The 19,439-nt window shown below is 47.6% G+C and overlaps 1 protein-coding gene across 1 annotated transcript in view; it reads right to left on the bottom strand.

Moving 5' to 3' along the window:
- The window catches only part of LOC142560250 (uncharacterized), a 64,075-nt gene that overhangs the window by 28,432 nt on the left and 16,204 nt on the right, over positions 1-19,439 (bottom strand). The window contains exon 2 of the mRNA XM_075672204.1: positions 2,630-2,899. Coding sequence (XP_075528319.1) covers positions 2,630-2,899 — 270 coding nt within the window. The remainder of the gene's footprint in view (positions 1-2,629; positions 2,900-19,439) is intronic.

Here is a 19,439-nt window from a genome sequence, read left to right as displayed (position 1 = left end):
AATGCGTGTCGATCACTCCACTGGTTCGACAAGTACGGCTTTCGCATCGAAAGACACCGCTATCTTTTACGGCGAAGCTGTATACCTCTACCGTCCAAGGAAATTTTCGTGTCGTAAACAAAAAACTCCCCATACGTGGGCCGATCCCGGAGATACTGCAATATCGGCCCGACCCGTGGCGGAGGTGAAGCAGGCGGTAAGCACTCCCCATACGTGGGCTGGTCCCGAAGATAGGGCAATCGTGGGCCGACCCGTCGCGGAGGTGCAGTTCCCCATTAAGGGGCCCACATGCACCGCTTTGCTGGTCATTTTTCTTCACAGAGTGGAAGGGCACCGAGTTTCTCTCTCTCTCTCTCTCTCTCTCTCTCTCTCTCTCTCTCTCTCTCTCTCTCTCTCTCTCTCTCTCTCTCTCTCTCTCTCTCTCTCTCTCTCCCCTTTATGTGACAGACTCGTGAGGCACGCAGTGGCGTAGCTAGGTCGTCTGGCACCCGGGGCCCATAGGTCTTCTGTCACCCCCCTCCCCGGAAGTAGCCGGCGGAAAGAGGGGTGTCTTCAGACGTATCTGACACCCCCCCCCTCACTGGCCTCTTGCACCCGGGGCCCACGGCCCCCCGGCCCCCCTGTTTCTACGCCACTGGACGTACGTTTGCTTCCCGCCGGTGCTGACGTCACGATTGCGAGAGACGTCCAAGAAAATCAACATCGTGTTGCGTACTCAGCACTTGTCCTCCTCTGTCCCAGCTCCACTGTGCACCCGAAGTTTCCACAGACTCACGTTGCACGTATAGGATCTGATTCAGACACTCCGGAATCTGTAGTATGGAAATGGCTAACAATGTGTTTCGAACTGTACAGCCATGAGCATGGCGTGAAGGACGACGTTAGTGAGCCCGAGAGTAAAACGAGCACACTCGGTCGGAGTCGTGAAAGTATATTTACTGAAACGGCAGTTGAACGTTCAACTCAGCACGACAACGAGAAAATTTTCGCACTTAAAGCTTCAGATTTTTTTAGAACGCGCTCTCGTAAACAGATATTTCTATGTTCTGTTGACCGTCAATAGACACATTACAGACTTGTAGTGTCTCCTTACCCGTATGTCCTTTTGTGTATATTAAGCATATACAGTACAGACGTGTCATGGCTCGTCATTCGGTATAACCTGCAGGGTTCCCAAAGAGCGTTCGATAAACCCTAAATGCTTTAACATTGGCCACAGTAGGCTTCGGGTGACAAATACCCCAACAGGGGCCTTTAGGGGCAATAAATTATGATGATGATGATGATGATGATGAGATTGTATCATCTGAATTTCGCGTCAACGGTAATCTTATCACCGATATTGTACGGCATAGAATTTTTACGCACCAACGCCACAATATGACTGTTGGAGAAGTTTTACTTGATGGCTCGATGCCGATTGAATCTGACCAACCGGAGGTCCACAACGTGCAGCCAAAGCTCACTAGAGGAGCGTTCGTTCCACTTCCACCAGAATTTTTCTTCTCCTCCTTCTTCTGCTGCTGCTGCAGTCAAAAATCGAACCCGCGAACTTGTGCAGAGAAGGAGAACACCGCAGGCATCGAGCCACCACGGTATAGTCAATCTACAGACTATCAGTAAATCACCTATGGACTAATTTTATCTCTTGTCGCCTTCTATCATCCTTCAAAAACTTTTACCCCGTCACATGGCAGCCAGTTCGCTCTTACAGCGACCTACCTCGCTGCTTCTCCCTCTTTGTGTTCTTCCCCTCCGCCTCAGGCACACTCTTCCTCGTTTCTTCTTATATCTTTTGCTCCTGCCAACGCGCAGGGTAGCCAACCGGGCTTTACCATGATTAACCTCCATGTATTTCTCAGACTGTCTATCTCTCTCCCTTGAATAACATCTCGACAGTTTCCTTAAGTGATATGCTCAGAAGTCTGTGAAAGATAATACAATGAAACACTTGTTAACGACGTCTGTATATGTGTGCAAACTGGGTAGATGTTCTATAGCCAGAAGAACGAGTCTACACGAAGACCGTAAAGAAGCAGATTCAATAATAATTCAGGTTGCATTTCTCTTGCTGTACGTGTACGTTTTACAATGGAGGGGTTTCGCCTTGCAGCATTTGTTGTATATTTGCCGCGGTGGGCCGAAATCAAGTCAGTCGGTGCTATGGCGAAGCGGGCAAGCAGTGCTTCTCGTCGTTTTCACCAGCACCGGCCCAGTGCCTTCAGTAGAGTGTATATCATGTTTCGACTGAAATTTTATTACATTTCCTAGCCCTGCTGTTGTTAAAGTGAATTGTACAAACATTTCATGATGACTCCTTTTTATTATCTCTCTTTGTTAATCCGCTGTAGTTTTTAACATAATGCTTGCTATAAAACGTAGAAACTAGGGCTGGTTGCTGTAGAATAGTACAGATTTCGGAAAACCAGCGCCGGTCTTCTGAAATCTGAACCGTGCCTGCTACTTGATTTTAACACGCTACGCTGCGTGTGTCATTAAGCTTCCGAAAATAAGGTGGTTGAGAAATCGTGTGCTTACACTTACGCCATGGACCCTGTTAAGGGACGTTACCTAAACTGCGTACTACCTATGACTATTTCTATAAACTAAAGTGAAAATGAACACTCACAACCGACAACGAGGCCAGTAGCGTTGTACACCGACTCGCAGGCCCCTCCGCTGACGATGCAGTAGTAGGTCCCCGCATCGGCGTCCGTCACGTGGGGTCTCGTCCAGGTGACGCTGGTGGCGTTGTTCAGCCGCGTCTCCGATTTAGGCACCAGGTGGTCGCGCGAGCGCAGGATTCCCATCTGGAATTTCTGCTCCGAAGGCCACCTAGTGAGCGTGCACGTCATCTGGAACTCTGACCCGTTCTTGAGCGTCACGTCCCGCGAAGCCACTGCGAACGGGAAAGTAAACAGGCAAACGAAGACGTCGTTGATTGCAAACAGTTTCTCATAACACTACCTGATGCTGGCCGCTAAGTTTTGCGGGCGATAAACAGTGTTCCACGCCGACCTTAGATGTCTAAGCAGGTCACTCCGCCCAACGAGTTTCCTATCAGAACCAACTCCGTGCGTTACAGCGTTGGGTACGTGGGGCTCGTGTCAGCGGATCAGTAACGAGAGCCGATGGTGCGTTCTGGCAAGGGACGAGTGCTCGCCCATCGTGCACTGCTAATCTCTCCAGCGAGCTTCCATTGAGTCGGCGTCACGCGGAGGGTGACTACAGGTAGACACTGGAGGAGTCCTTAAGCTTGTGGTTATCTATCGCGGTTGGCTGACGGCACCTGTAGCTTTCGCTACACTGCATGCAATTATTGAGCCGGAGCGTGGCCTCCGCGATCGCTACGACACACCGGTGCGATCTCGGAGGCCACGGATGGAGTATAGGCAACTCCGGAGCTGTGAACGTTCACATAGCATGAAAATTATGCGCAGTATATGCATCTGTCTAATATTCGTGCCCGTTCTGGCGTTAGACGTTCTTGTGGCTTTGCATATATTTACGTCTTTGTAAATTTCCAAACAATTATATTTTTATATCGCATGACGGCAATAAGGTGCGCTTCAGATGTTTTCCAAGGAACACAAAGTCAAATCGTGGTCACAATTACCCGAACTCTTTTATTCAAGGTGCTCGCCTCAGTACGACTGACGTAACAAACCAGCGTCCCGCATTTCTTCATCGATCTATTCAATGTTTCGGTCATTAAATAATATTTTTACCCATTCTCATTTTTGTCTTCTATGGAGTGGTTGTCGTTACGTCTTTTTGGCTATACTTTTTCTCAATACGCAAGCAGCTAACTTTTGGAGTTGTAGAATCTCCGAGCTTCTTTAATTCGATTATTAAACGAGCGACGAGAGGCAAACATGGTTTCCTCTGAATTCCCCAAGGGTTAGACAGTGGACGTGAGCTTTTAAGCAGGTCTGCGTGGACGGAAAAACTATGCAACGAGTTCAAATTCAGAAATACACACGCAAGCCCTGCAGTAAATTCAGGGTTTCTGGCCAAATTTTGTCTCGCAAATTGGACGATTTCACGAAAAGATACCGAAAAACAACGAAAAGACGACATAATCGTCAAAACGAATTTTGAAACAAAAAAGGCGACGCAAGTTAGCGTAGAGCTATGATGTGTAATTAGGGCGATAAGGCCGAATCTACACCCAGTTTAGGGTTTAATTCGGCCTTATCGGAGATAAGCCGAATTAAACCCGGAGGTAGTTCAGTCTGAATATTCCGATGCCGGAGGTACTGCATTCTAAACAACCACATTGTGCCCTGCGCCAAAAGGCCTTGTCTTCCTTCGGCGTCAACCGCTGTAGAATCGCCTTTCTATTGGTTCATGGAGAGCTTGCGCAAGTAACCAGCAGCGGACATTACTAAACCTGATCCTGCTCGAAGACCCTAGCCGAGGGACAGAATGATAGTATGCATCCTTAGGAACGTGAAAGCATTTCTTGAAGCGGAATATTCTCAATCTCAACGCAAACTCTTTGCTTAAGAAAGCCTCACGTTGTTTCTAAAGAACACCTCTGACTGCCTCGGCGATAGACAACTAGCTATGTGAGAACTTAGCCCACTACGTAATAGGAATGGACCAGAAAAATGAACGACACGTTTAGCTCCGGGTGGCTTATTTTTACAGCAAGGCGAATGCAAATGCAAGAATCATCCAAGAAAGGCGATGCGATAATTGTGGCCACGGCGGTGCGATGATAAGCTAGCACAGAGAGAGTGACATTACGCAACGTCTCGCTGCGTGACTTATCTATATGAAGCTGCTTGCGTCAGCCTTTTGTTGCGCAAAGAAAACTTCATGCCTATGGCGCGGTCCCCTCACCAGATGTCCCATTGCATTCATAAACAACGCGCCGCCTAGAATGGTACGACGCGCCTTTATCGAACGTAGAAGTACGGCACGCATTGTTTTACGGCGGGACTACCGTTTAAGTGGTAATAAAGAAAAAAAAAAGGCGCAGTTTCGCCCGAAAGGAGAAGCACCGGTTGCGATAGCAAATTAATAGATAGCTGTACGAAGTAAGGGTAGCAGTTCGTAATATTCGCTTGTAAACTTGTAAACATTCTCTTACTAACTAAATTAAAGTTGATAGAGTGTGTAACCGCGACTGAACGATGACGTATAAGGAAACAGACAACACAGACAGCGCTGTCCCTGTGTGTCTCTTTCTACGTCCTCGTTCAGTCGCGCTTACACATTCTGTCATGGATTCAAACCAACTAGCCCGCCAACGTGTTTTAAGTAAGTTTTAAGCAACAAGCGCGGTGTCACACGCGCACGGGTAAACATGAACACATCTCGCTCAATGGGCGCGGAAACTAGCTGTCGGAATGCCGGAGTGCGGAATCGCGACAGCAGCAGCTAGCGAATTTACGATTGTGCATCGCTCGCTTGAACGCGAACAAAACGTCAAAAGCACAGCGCATACGAAGCTACCGGCACTACGCGCACTCTGGCAGCATCGATCGCAGGTCGCTCGCTTTCAACATACGGCGGCCGCACGGCCGCGCCTAAGTAGCAGCCGCCGTAGAAGACCCCCCCCCCCTCCCTCCTCCCTCGCCTCACCCTCATGTCTAGCGCGCGACAGGAGAGGCCACGCTTCCGACACGCGTTCCTCGCTCGCGCACGGGAGCTCGAGCCACGTTCGCCGTCTCACCCTCGCAAGCTTTCACTCGCACACGCAACATACGGCGCGCATCGACGATTTGATTGCCCTTGAACCTTATACGGAACCTCACGGCGACGCCGACGACAGAAATGCGCCTGGAGTGTGCATATAATTGCCATCGCAATAATATCACGCCGAGTTAGACCGGCAGATTGTTCGTCTAGGAGTATGCAACTGCGTGCAATGTGCCAATACATGTTTCTGTTGCGTAGAAAATTGCCAGCGAAGGTCTCCGGTGCTGGTCTCGAATTTGAATTGTCCGCGCTAAACCGGACGAGTTGACGTAATCCTGACGTGGCCTATCTCTTTCTTTTATGCCGCTGTTTGTGAATCAGCCAGTAGTGAACTCACAAGTCACAATATATTCTGAAACAGGTGGCGCCACTCGAATGTTTTGTTTCTTTAATTTCCTCGCTTACGAAAGTTCTGTTCTCGCTACGAATTAGGATATTGTTATTACAAAAGCCTAATGTTTCAATATAACTCGACTGAAGAGGAAGCGTGAGCTTTGGAGTCTCCTATATATATATATATATATATATATATATATTTGATTTAGGCCATCAATATTTTTTATATGAAGTTTGTTGAATATCGCAAACTTTCAGAAGAAGGCAGTATCACTTCACAACTGTGCTACTCACATACATATTTAACATGATCTGCTTATTTTTCTTTTCTCGACGATTTAGTGTGCCAAGTAATATCTGTTTTCTCGGAGTATCCCAAACCTTCCCTTCTTTGGCAAGGCACTGATACGCGAGTGGGCGGCACTTCTTCCTGTGCCTGAAAAACGCAGCCCATGTCGCAGAGGCCGATCACCGTGACGCTGGTTCGCGAACCAACCAGGTGGCGCCGCCACCATCTGTGTGAGTGTGTGGCGAATACACCAGTTTCTGTTTCGATACACAGGAGGTTCTCGCATCATGAAAGCAGGGCACCTTGGCCCTGGCCTCCGAGCTCGCCACCAGCGCACCTTGCGCCGTTGAAATCTTGGAGGCAACGTTTTGGCTCGGTAGGCTCCCGCCATCGATGCGGCTGCCACGACCGAGCGCAGCCGGAATAAGCGCGACAGCGCGCTCGCTATTTTTGTTACGAGCAACGTTCTCATAAAAAAATTCGCTTTTCGATGGGGACGAAATGCGAAAACACCTGCGTACTTAGCTTTAGGTGATGTTAGAGAACCCCGGGTGGTTCAAATTTGTGGAGCCTGCCCATACGACGTGGCTCCTAATCAGACAGTGGTTTTGGCACGTAAAACCCCATAATTTCTTTGCACAGTTCTCATAAGAAGGTATTGTTAGAGATGCCAGCGAATTTTTCTCTGTGTCAGACGTCACAGTAACGTTAATGACGTCCGGTCCAGCATCTCGAGGCAATGTTTATTGTGAGATTAAAATATAATAAGTCATTCCCAACCTTCATACTTGAGAATTCGTACGTAAATATTATGGTGGTGGTGGTGCAGCAGGCGGTGTTAGCCTGGCATACATAGCCGGCAATTGTTCTGCTTGAGCTTCCTATGAGTGTCATAGCGTGCGTCACCAGGCGTCGAAGGGCCCCGTGTCTCGCATGAAGACAATCAGCCGTCGTTGCGCCCTCTTCCCGATTGCCACAGACCCTCCGGGTGAAGACGACGTCTCCGAAGGTCCTGTGCGAAAAACCGTTCTTTTGCAGACTGTCGACCATCGCTTTGCTTTCTGCGCAGAAGTGCGGGCACGTCCAAATGAAATGTTCGATGTCGGCGATCTCACCACAGAAGGCGCAGAACGCGGGAGCGCATCGTCCAGTCTTGAATAACCAAGCCGAGGTGTACGCGGAGTCGGTTCGAATGCGGCACAACAGCGTTGCTTCTTCCCGACTAACTGCGTAAATGTAAGTACGAGAGAGGTCTTGCATTTTAAACAGCGCAGCGCCATTTATAACTAAGCTGCAGCCGGCAGGTGAAAACAACGTGCAACATTACAACACTTGGCCGTATCAGCTGCCATGCGCTCAAAGCGTGGCGTTATTTGACAAGGTAGAAGGGATGTTCGTGAGCGTTCCGATACGTGGCGTGCGGGTTTGCCGATAAACGTTGTTCTCTCGTTCGAGTCCCGTTATCTCTGCCCCGAGATCGGAGCAACAGTGAATCCATATCTGTAGGTGGCGTTGCAGCTGTGTCGCAAGAAAGAATTCGTCGTCAGGCGCAGCTCAATGTACGCCACTTGAATCGTATCGGATTTTTTTTTTCATGTTGCAAGTACACGTCGACGCAGAAGATATAAGAGTGTACGAATAGCGAATTTTTTTAACCGAATCAGATACGAATCGAAAACTGATGGCAAGGAAACGAATGCGAGTCCAGTTATACGAAACTGCCTTGTCGTCGTAAAGCGCTTGCGTTCGCCTCAGGTTGTTCTTATTTAATCATGATTTATTATTATTATTATTATTATTATTATTATTATTATTATTATTATTATTATTATTATTATTATTATTATTATTATTATTATTATTTACAGGGTATTAAGGTGCAAGTGTTATCTAATCGTTCTAGTGTCTCTATACTGAGGCAGCGGGCGACAACGTAAGTGGCAGCATCCCCAGTTTCATCGAAACAAGTAATGACGCGGAATCAAATAATTAACAATAATATCATGTTACCCAACCTAATGATTTGGCAGAAGCCTTTTATTTTCTATTTTTATTTTTTCAAGAACACCCATTAAGTCCCTCACAGAGGGTACTACATAGGGGCTGGGGCTAATACAACACAGGAGTAGCACAATAATAAGTATATATTACGGTGAGATCGTAACACTAATCTAAACAGTGTGGATTAATCTTTAAACTAAATAAGAAAGTGCTATAGAAACGTTTCAGACGTTTAAAAATAAGTACCGAATCCGAAACAGGCAATGTCGCCATAACTGCCGACTTGAATGCGATTAGCATAAAGGCTGTGTCTACTCGCGGACAGCTTTCTGTCGCTATGAACGGAAAGCTGCGCGGGCGGAGTGTCTCCACCTGTGTCACCGGACCCATAGAGTTTCGTACAACAATTATTGTTTGAAACTCTATGACCGCGCCGACTAGTCCGACAGCGTTTGACAGTGCTTTTGGTCGCTCGGAACAGATGCTGAATAGACGCAGCTTCCACGTGCGACGGTTTCGCGTTTGCCTAGACGAGGAAAGGGAAGAGCCCCAAAATAAGTGAACCTTTGTGTGCAGCGGTGTGTTCTGTCTTATTCAACTGTTGCTAATAAAGCGTGTATGTTTTTTCTATTCCCCAGCTTAAGCTAGCGTGGGTGAAGGCGCGGGGCTCTATTTCAGAAGCGCTCTTTCACGTGCGCGCTTTGCCACCGTTGCTTTCGATCCGTTCACAGCCACAGAAAGTTGTCCGCGAGTATAGTGGTACACCGGTATCGCCACCGCCGAGGGTCGTCATCTATTTTTCTTAAGAGGTCGGGAGAAACGTAGAGATCTAAGCCTCCATCCTGCAACAGCAAAACGGTGGCGGCAGCGCCGTGAACGCGTCTGGATTATCCGCGCATTTGCTGTCGTAATAATAAGTACACGCTGCACGCATCTATATTTACAGTCCATCGATTCATGAGTCGGTGGAAAGTGAGGCTCGTTTGCTTGCAGTCCCCTCGTAGATTAGCGAACCTAAATGCGAAATACTCTCGGAACTGTTCTTTAAAAAAAAAAAAGATCATTAGTCTCTACTTGAAGCTATTAAATGTCAGGCCTGGACCCAACCGGTAACGCAATATCCTGCGGTTCGCTGCTCGAAATTTCCCGGTGATCACGCATATACACCCAAAGAGAAGTTTGCACCTTTTGAGGCTTGGCTTAAGTCCAAACAATAATCGTCGTATTTTATCTCGCCTGCCATTCTTTTTTTTTTTTTTTTTAGCGACGCGTGCACGATATTTTTATGTCAGAAAGGGCATGCGAGTTATCAACGTGATATATCACTCTTGACAGGAAAGTAAGGAGCGCAGAGTTTTGAAAAACGGCAATGGCAAGCAAGGCAGATTGCGATTAGTGCTCGGGGTCAAAGGACGTATACGTATTTGTTAAGGTGTATATTAAACGAGGGTAACGAAAAAAAATGCCAGGCGAATGTTTAAGCACAAATCTAGTTAGCGCTAGCCCAGCTGGGCAAGCTCCCTCTCACGAAAATTAAAAATTCTTGGAAACTCGCCTACACAAACATCAGCGCGAGCCGCTACGAAGGCGCTGCTGCGCTATTTATGGGGCACACCGGACTGTGCGGCAGGCTATGCCTGGGCCTAGAATGTATTAGTGGGACGTTGACACGGTGGCTCGCTACGTAACGCCTTCGCAGACTGCATGTGTGGCGGTGCCCACACAAACAAGTTCTGTACTCTGTTATTTGTCTCATTTTTCTCCGATATGTCGCACCCATTGCCCCCTTTCCTGGTACAGAGTAGCCAATCGTAGATATCCTCTGGTTAACCTCCCTGTCTTTCTCCTTTGCTTTTCTCTCTGTGTCTGGTTGTGGAATATATGTGGCAGCAAGCTTTGTCCGGGTGCACATGTTTTCCGTAACAATATATTGTCGCGTACGGGTTTGAACCGCTGTGGACAAAAGGACGTTGTGAGGTGAAGAGAAGGTTGAAGTGTCTCGGCGATCTGCAGATGGTGTTACCTTGACTACTGAGCTACAAGCTCGTAACTGCATATATTGTGAATACATATATATTCTCCCCCGTACCATTTTGGTGGAGGCGCGGAGTATATATATATATATATATATATGTGTGTGTGTGTGTGTGTGTGTGTGTGTGTGTGTGTGTGTCAGAACAACATTATTTTTTTTTATTTACCGAAGGCGTTACCTTGACTTTCATATCCAGTTCCGACGTGCGATAGCCGAAGTTATGGCGACATCACGACATTGCTTCAGTTTTGTTCCCGCGTCACGGGATCTTGGTCGAAATTGGGTTGCAGATTCGCGCGAATTTATCGGCGACCCAGACGTCATGCTTTCACGGTGGTATTTTTATCTCCACCTAAACATTATCTGCAGAACGTTTGATCCAGTACAAGGGGGCCGCGCAAAGAATGCTTTAGGATATACAAAAGGGAAAATGGTTTCACCTGCATTAGTGCCTTGCATGCTGAGCCAGAAAATTTATTACTTTACTGCGCAATAACGAAAGTCGCATGACGACGAAACGCTGAAGTTCCCGCGTCAGCAGGCCCTGACGTCATGTCTTTCGAACGTCATATGCTCGGGCCCATTGTATTGTATTGACTGTATTTCAAAAGAGCCAGAAACTGAATTTAGTAAGTTTCAGGAACATTTGCAGGGTCCTAAACGGCGGTACACGAAAACATGCTTTGAAATCTCTGACATCGCACTCATTTATTGGAGCTGGAATACAGGCACGTACATTAAAAAAAAAAAAGAAGAAGAGGAACGTTTACTCCAACTTTCTTTTCTAAAAACGAACCTATTGCCACAAAACTAACGAAATTAGACTCTTGCAAGAATACATGCGAAATAGTTTTGAAAGTCCAAGTATTGGAACGTGCTTATATACTTCGTCACTGCTATTGTAGTTCTGTACAAACTGACTCCGCCTCGTAATTAGTGAGTAGCCTTGTCGCTGTAGATGATCCATCTAAACTGGGGAGATGGCGTTTCATTTGCCGAACGACTTATCGCTCTGCACTGTCCGCGGCCGGCGGCGAGTTCTGCGCCGGCATTTGCAAGCCCGCGTCAAGCTTGGATTGTCTGCTTTCCTAAGTTTCATCTTTCCGCGTGACCGTTTGTTTACGTCTTGTTCAGAGAAAGGACAACGCTCGTATTCATCCTGTCGTGGGAGTCTGCAAGCTTGCGTGCTTGTATGAGGCGCAGGCGAAGCTGTCAGCCGACTAAATAAACGACCGCGGTTTACAAGCTCCGCAACGAATGCAATGTAACCGTTCTCGCCGGACGAAGTACACCTGTTTCCGGCGGTATCTCTACTGTTACGTTATGCAGCGTTTGTATACGTTGGTTTGGTCGTGCGCCTAAACAGCAGTCGCACAGAACGAACAATATTTTTTTTTTTTTTGTCTTCTGTCCTCCGTTTGGGCTCTGGGATCTTCCTCCCCCCTGTGCTCTGGGAGATTCGGTATTACTGGTCTTGGGTCTGGATCTCGATCTGGACCGCGATCTCGATCTGGTTCTGTTCGACGTCGAGCGGCCCCTTTCCCTTGCCTGGAGCTTGGGGTAATCTTCTAGTCCAGATCTGTCCCTTGTACGATGTTCCGACCGCTGTCTCCAGTCTTCCCGTCCTGGCCTGTACAGTCTTTCAGCTTCCCTTTCGTGGCACATCGCTGCTTCTTCCTCTCGTCTGACTCGCTCCCAGCGGCGCCTCTTTACCAAATACGGTAACTTGTACCTGGCATTACATCGGCGATCCGCCGTAGGGTGGTCTTTGCCGCAGAGCTGGCACTTCGCTTCGCACATATAATGACATCACGAAACATTATAGGTTAGAGAGGCGCATGTTCCCGCGACCTCACGCGAAATTGACAAAAAGCAGTCTGTCGCATGGCGGCAGTTACAAACTAGGACGTATCCGAATCCTGCGCTCTCGCACATCATATATCCGTATGTATATCCTACGGACAAATGCAAAACATGTGAATCCAGAGCCACTCTGGAGCATATATTATGGGAATGCCGAGGGATAAATAACAATAAAGAAAACGCGGCCTCTAGCAGCAGCCCTCGCACGCGCTGGGAAGCCGCGCTGCTCAGCCCCGCCCTCGAAGATCAACTATGGGCCGTCCAGCGGGCCGAGGATGCCGCCAGGACCCACGAACTCCTGGCCGTCACCTAGGCGGGGCCTTTGGCCCTCCCCGCCAACTCGCAGGGCACACCATAAAGTTCTTTCCTCCTCCTCCTCTGTCCTCCGCTGCTTTGATTGGGTGACGGCGTTAAACCTCACAAATGGGCTCCGTGTTAATATATGGCGCCCAGGGTTCTCTAGAGCGCACGCAAAAAAACTTCACGTGCAAGTCTTTTTTGCATTTAGGCCGATGACCTAAAGTTCAGCAGCAGAACGCCGCGTCTCCGAGCCACCACTTCAGGGTGCTATTGTTATTGTTGTTGTTGTTTATATAACAGGCATAATCATCATCAGCAGTCTATTTCAGGTCCACTGCAGTGCGAACATCCTCCCCAGTGATTTCCGATTAGTCCTGTCTTGTGCTAGCTGATTCCAACTTACGCCCGCATATTTTCTAACTTCATCAACGCACCTAATTTTTCTGCCGTCTTTGACTGCGTTTCTTTAGCTTTGAGACCTAATTCCACCGTATATCTGGCATGTGCAACGTGTAACTTTAATCATATGTAGATACCATACAGTTGGCTGCAGGAACGTAAGTCAGGCCGACCTCTCTGCATTTCGGATCATTAAAACTTTCTCTCTCTCCCATCCGTTTTGAAGAGGACAGAGCTAAACATTCGCAGTTTCGCCCTAAAAGCCCATTTAGAGCATAGATACAGGTAAATATTTATGGAACAACATGGTGACGACGACGGCGAACATTTGCCTGCATTGTCCATATAACTGCTATCGCAGTAATAAAAGAAAGCGAATAGGAAAAGATAAAGAAAGAAGGAAAGTAGGAGGAACGCATACCACAGCATCTCTCAGGTCAACAACAATAACAACACGTACACAGTACGAACCCTACAGGCGAGAGTCAATAAAGTCCACTGGTTTAGAATATTTCTGTGCCTCGTGTCGAGATGAAGCTCGACCTTTCGGAAGGAAGAAATCGTCGAACGCACTCCCAGAAAGTTCAAGTCGTTGGAAATTGCTCAGCAGCGCAAAGCGACAGCTGTTGAAAACTGGCTATCTTATATCGGCAAGCGCTGGAGCTTCTCCCTGTGCTGCCCAGAAGCCGCGCGCGCACGAAGGACTCGGCGTCCTTCTTTGCCGGTGAATCGGATGCGCTCCATTTTGAGTGCGCTACAAAATGTCATTTCTCGGATGCGAATGAAGAGAATGTCTTTACGTTAGGTGTTTCGCAAGTTACACACGCTTGCTACGTTTCGGAATTGTAATTAAAGAGTTTTATCTTGGCCGCCTGCTTCTTGCCGCTCGGGGCAAGTCACCGGGTTACCGACGCCGCGGACGGCAGTAGTATAAAGCCCCTAAATCTTTGTGAAGTAAAGCGACAAGTGGCCGGCAGTGTCTCGCAGTTGTGTGCCAAGAGAAAAGACAACTGGAGGACGCTGAAGCTTCCCCTTAAAGAGTGGAACGCGATAGAATACAAAGACCCCTGACTGCCTCTCATGCTTCCCGGCAATTGCAGCTTATGTAACCGTGTGACGTTCACCGGGAAACGCTGGCGGCGAACTCTATGCACGAAGGCAAGGCTTCTGGTAGAAATGCTGCCTCATGCGTGGATCGATCTGCTGTTATCGTTTCACACTTTTAATATTTCAATCTGAGAAAAGTTAACGTAAAAAAAATATGCGCTGTCAGTTTTTTTTTTCTTTTTCAGTACATTTGTTTGTGGGCTGCCGTTCTCAAAATTCCGAGGAATAAACTTAAAGTCCGTGTGACAAGGTGTCGCTACCGGCGATATGACTGCCGCCACACAACTCTGCAGTAACAAGCTAGTCCGCAAACGATAGCACATTTACGGACAAACTCTTGTGGGCTTTGCGTGTAACAACATCGCGACACCACGACTGCCCGCTTCGATCCAAAGTCAGCCTATTTACTTTCTCTTCGTAACGTTTATGATGAAATCAGCTCTCACTTAATGTGATCTTCCTCTCAGGACAATGTCGGCGACATTTTGTCGTAAAATCAGGTGTATGTTATCAGACTGTTACGCCTAAAAAAGACGCTGCCGTTGCCGCGAAGATGTTTTGTATTTCCATATAGCAGATGTTGCCACATCATTTGACGTCGGTCACCCGTTCACAATTCGCAACCCCCGTATAGGGAAGACTCGCCTAGGATGTACGCGTATACCGTCTTGCATGCATCTATAGTAAACAACCCAAACGATTTACTAAAGCTGTCCGATAACGACAAGGGTGGCGATGTGGTCTTCTTGGTGTACATCTTGACTAGAGGTGAATGAGCGCAGGGAAACAATAACGTCCAAACGCGCACCCGATGAGTAACTCTAGCAGTAGGGATCTTGCGTGGCCGGTTAACGCACGGCCAAATAGTGGTGCATAGTGTACGACCCTTTCGCAACACGTTCATCCGGGTGAGTGCGTTGTAAGCGGCGCCGTACGAGCAGTCGCGCGTCGTGGGAATTGCAAGAGCTTGCGGGAATTCAAGAAGGCGGCTCGGCTGAAAGAGGCGATATCTCTGCCGCGTCAGTAGGACTCCTGAGAGCAAAAAGAGACGACGATGTGCGCAGCTATATCGCTCCTGCAAGGAAACCTAGTTTATTTGTCGCCGGCTCTCCTTTGCCAAGCCCTCCGCGCTCGCCTTATACACCACAAGCATTCGCGGGAAGTAGGACGCCCGCGAGTGCGCTTTCAACGTCAACGCTTGTTTACCGTGCGGCTTGAGCAGCAGCTACGTTTACACGAACCCGAAAAAGTCGCCTCGAGTCGGGTCGAAATCCGGCCGTCAACTTCAAGTTCACGTGCCGAGTCGGGCCGATCGATCGCCGAGGCGAGTTCGATTAGCCGGTGCGAATACAAACGCTGGTTAACTCTTCCATCCCGCTTGGCAAGATATATGTAAACCTGGTCGAGTCGGGCTGCGTTATCTCGATTTCTAACTCGACCCGCTCGCATCGAGTTCATTTAACGAAGTTAGTGTCCTTCCCTAATAGGATCCAACTTCTGATAGCGCGTTCATATGAAGTATGCATGAAGGAGAGGAAATGAGAAAATTCGCAGGCATAAGTTGGGGTCAGCTGGCACAAGAGAGCAGCAACCAGAGATCGCCGAGAGACGCCTTCGTTCTGCAGGGTGCATAAGGAGACCGATTACGTGATGACGCTCTTGGACATTTATTTATACAGCCTCCACACATATACACACACACAATCTCTCTCTCTCTCTAAAATAAAGAAAATAACGGTATAGCCCATCTCACGGTGAGTGTCGACGGTAATGCGACGAACATTCAAGCATTGTAAAGACACACTGTATCGCTGAAGGCACGTTCATGGTCACGTTCATTTCATATGCGCAGTGGTCATTCTGAGACTTCCATTGCTTCGATTCGCAAAAGCAGAGCAAAGACAGAGTTAGAGCAAAATAAAGTAGACAACACAGCGCATGGCTTTGACGCAGTTCTCCTCTTTGCGCGCAAGAGCGGATTCAGTCTTCAACCTTGCGTGCAAGAGAAAAGTCACAAAATTACTAAGAAGGATGACATCACTCGAAAAATAACGCGTCAACCTTTCGCGGCGACACTTAACACGTACATCTCTGCAAATGCGACCGTGCGGCAGCTTGATCGCGCGAACTGTAAACTGAAAGTTAGAGCAAACATGCCTCGGCGCGCATCTGCTGAGCTCTCACGGATGTTACCTCAGGAGACGGTCTGAAGTGACGCTGTATTCTGACGTCAGCGAGCCTTGTTGAGAAACCGAGAATTCGCACCTGGGGACTCATCCGTTCTTTCCCGGATCTTGCTTGACGTTCTCTCTTCTGACGGGAGCTTTGGTTAGATTAGTTATGACGCTGAGAACGTATGTGGCAATTAGTCACGATTGATCTTTTGATGCAAGCTCTGGTAGCTTTGGTGAGATGTAGTTACGATGCTTAGAACGTATGTGTCAATTAGTCATCACTGGTGGTACTTAACCTGAACATGTTCCGCACCGATTCGCTGCTTGTTCGTGTTTCGCTGGCCCCTAGAAAACATTCGTTCGTATTTCTACGAGGATAGCGCTTTGCTCTCTTTCAGACATACCTAGTCTATCACCTCTGTTTAGAATTCTAACTTCTGGGCTAGCTTGTTGTGTCGCGAAGTAGCGCTTTGAGCAAAACGAGAACAAGGTGAAAACAGGAGCCAACGTTGCGACCAGTGGACTTGTCTTCTTCAAGCCGACCATATGCTTTCCTCGCCACAGCATATATAGGTGGGGTTTTCCCAAAGGGGAGAGGGCGTAAGGCGGGTGGGTGCGGCAACGATCGAAGGTGTGTTAGCATGTCGAATTGAGAATGAAGGGGTGCTGTGCACAAGGCTAGGGACCCGGGCGCCTGTCAGTCACGTGTCAACGCCCGTGTGTCAGCGGCCGTGGGAACGGCGTGCACAGCAGCCCTCTATTAATAGCCTGTTTCACTGGTGGTCGTAGGCTATCGTGTCTCTGAGAGAGATAATAGAAGGAGCGGCAGAAACCGGTGCTTGTAAAAAAAAAAAAAGAACGAAAAGGAAAATACTTCAACGGTCTTAATAAATAAATAAAGGGGGAAAACGGAAAGAAAAAGGAAAAAATAAAGAAAGAAAGGGGCAAAAAAAAAAAAGAACGCTAAGAAACCAAACCAAGTGCTGTTGCCTAGAGCGTGAAAGTTAGCATAGCGAATAGATTGTAAAGCTCCCTTTGAAACGTTTATGCCTATTGGTTGCAACGTCTTGAACTTATGGATAAGGTATGATTCTCTGTATTTTCTTTCTCGTTCCGAGCGCAAATTTGGCTGTAAGATGTAGCGTTTAAGTTCATCAAAGTTATGACATTGTTGATTGAAATGCTCGGCGACGGCTTTGGGAAGCTTTTTAGCTGTGTCCGCGCGATGCCCGTTTAATCTGACGTTCATTGATTGCCCTGTTTCACCGATATATTGTTTCTTACAGAAGGAACATTGAAACATATAAATCACATCCGAGCTTGTACAAGTGAAGCTAGATATGACTTTGTGTGTATAACTATTTGCGGTGCTTTTAATTTTAATGTCACTTTGAAGGTGCCTGCAGGTTTTGCACCTGGGGCGACAACATGCCTGTATTACGGGGGAACGGTGTTGGCTGACTTTTCAGTGCACTAAAATGTCTTTAAAGTCTCAAATTTAAACAGGGTAGTACCGTTCAGTACCGCATGGTGGCACGGTGATAAGGGGAGCGTTCTTGCATTCTTTCTTCCTGACAGCTAGCACCTTGAGGCGTCGCGCCTCTGGTAGCAGAGTATGCTATCAACGGCGATGGCAGGCTCTACACGCGGTTCGGAATGCATTCATTGCTTGAAGAAAGTACCGAAGTACCGGTTGGCTTCCACGTACTTGCCCGGGTAAGGTACGGTGGTAAGGGGGAGCGCTCCCCTCAGCAGAGTGCAATATAGTGCCCCCCCCCCCCCTCCGAAAGAAAAAGAAAAACCACCTCCCAATGCCTGCTTGAAGTATTCTTGAAAAGTAAGCGGGGTTGGTTCTTCATGAATTTTTCGTTGTCCATCAATAGTAAACGTTTCAGCAGCGCAATTTCAGGCATACGCGTGTCATACTTTTTATCCAAATTGTTAGTTTAAAAAGTATGAAGAACGCTTAACGATTTTTAGCATCAGATTTCTACGTTGTGGTTGCCCGTAGTGCTAATTAAATGTGCAGACGAAATTTGCAGGCAAACCGGAGCCAGCACGGAGGCCCAGGCGCCCTCCTTGTTCGCTTGCTTCGCGGCGTCAGACAGACACCACCGATTTCAGGAGCTGGCCAGTTAGGCTTCCGCGTAAAAAGAGAAATACTGCACGTTAATTATTATGACCCTAACAGTGGCTTTACACGAGCAGTGAAGTATAATATTTAAGTCCTTATGGTATTAGTTTTGCGTGCTGTCCGGTTAGACACTGCGTAAGCAAATAGCGTTGCTGCTGGCGCACACCTTTCCCGGTAACCCGGTAACCCGGTATACGGGGTTATCAAATTCACGCCCCATAGGTGGCGCATTCTGAATTAAAAGTGCGGATCTTAAAGGCTGTGATTTTGCTCTTTGCATGCGGCGGAAGCGATTGAGGAAGCCGGAAACACGCCATAGACGTCGGATTTCGGGCACCACCCATTCCGCAAACGGCATTACGTTTACGGTCTTACTAAAGCTATCTGTTAGAGAGCTTTAGCTTGTCCGCACACATCTTGCCCTTTTATGTATTATCTGGTTGCCGGAGAGGTGTATGGCATCAACAACGCTGGTGGCGGCATCTGGCGACGCAGAATGTAACCAGAGTTCACGCTAAGGTACTACTGCAGTGACTTACATGTGCTACTTAATCATTTGTGCAAAGCGTTAAAAGCACTAAAATATTGTTCTGTGTAGTCTGCATCTGAGACTATGAGGAATGTGATGCATATTTAATGCCTATTTTTCTAATTCCAAGTGGCTTCCCTTGTTCTTTGTTGCAAACTGCTAAATGGCTGAAAAGTTTCAATTCATCTATCATCATTATCCTCGGTTTCTTTAACAATTAAACCTTGCAGAGAAACCAGCGATGTACTGTACTTGATTCCAAACACTCGAATCCATGACAAATCAATGAATGAATCAATCAGTAGGCCCTGTCTGGCCTGTACGTTCGAGCTTAAATGTGTCATTTCCCGCAGCTTGCAAGACGTCATATATAGACGAGATAACAGTTGTTTCCAAACAGCCTGACCAGTACACTTCCCAAGCTTCGGGGCTTTCGAGGCTTAATGAGAGAGAATGGGATGATGTTATGCATCTCTGAAGTGCTCCAGAAGGTCTCGCTCATCGCGGTCGTTATACCTAAAACCTTTTAGTGAATAAAAAGTACTGGCCAGAAGAAAGCAAAA

This window comes from Dermacentor variabilis, chromosome 10 (assembly GCF_050947875.1).
Source record: "Dermacentor variabilis isolate Ectoservices chromosome 10, ASM5094787v1, whole genome shotgun sequence".
In the NCBI taxonomy this organism is placed as follows: domain Eukaryota; kingdom Metazoa; phylum Arthropoda; class Arachnida; order Ixodida; family Ixodidae; genus Dermacentor; species Dermacentor variabilis.
This window is presented reverse-complemented; position numbering and strand designations above follow the sequence as displayed.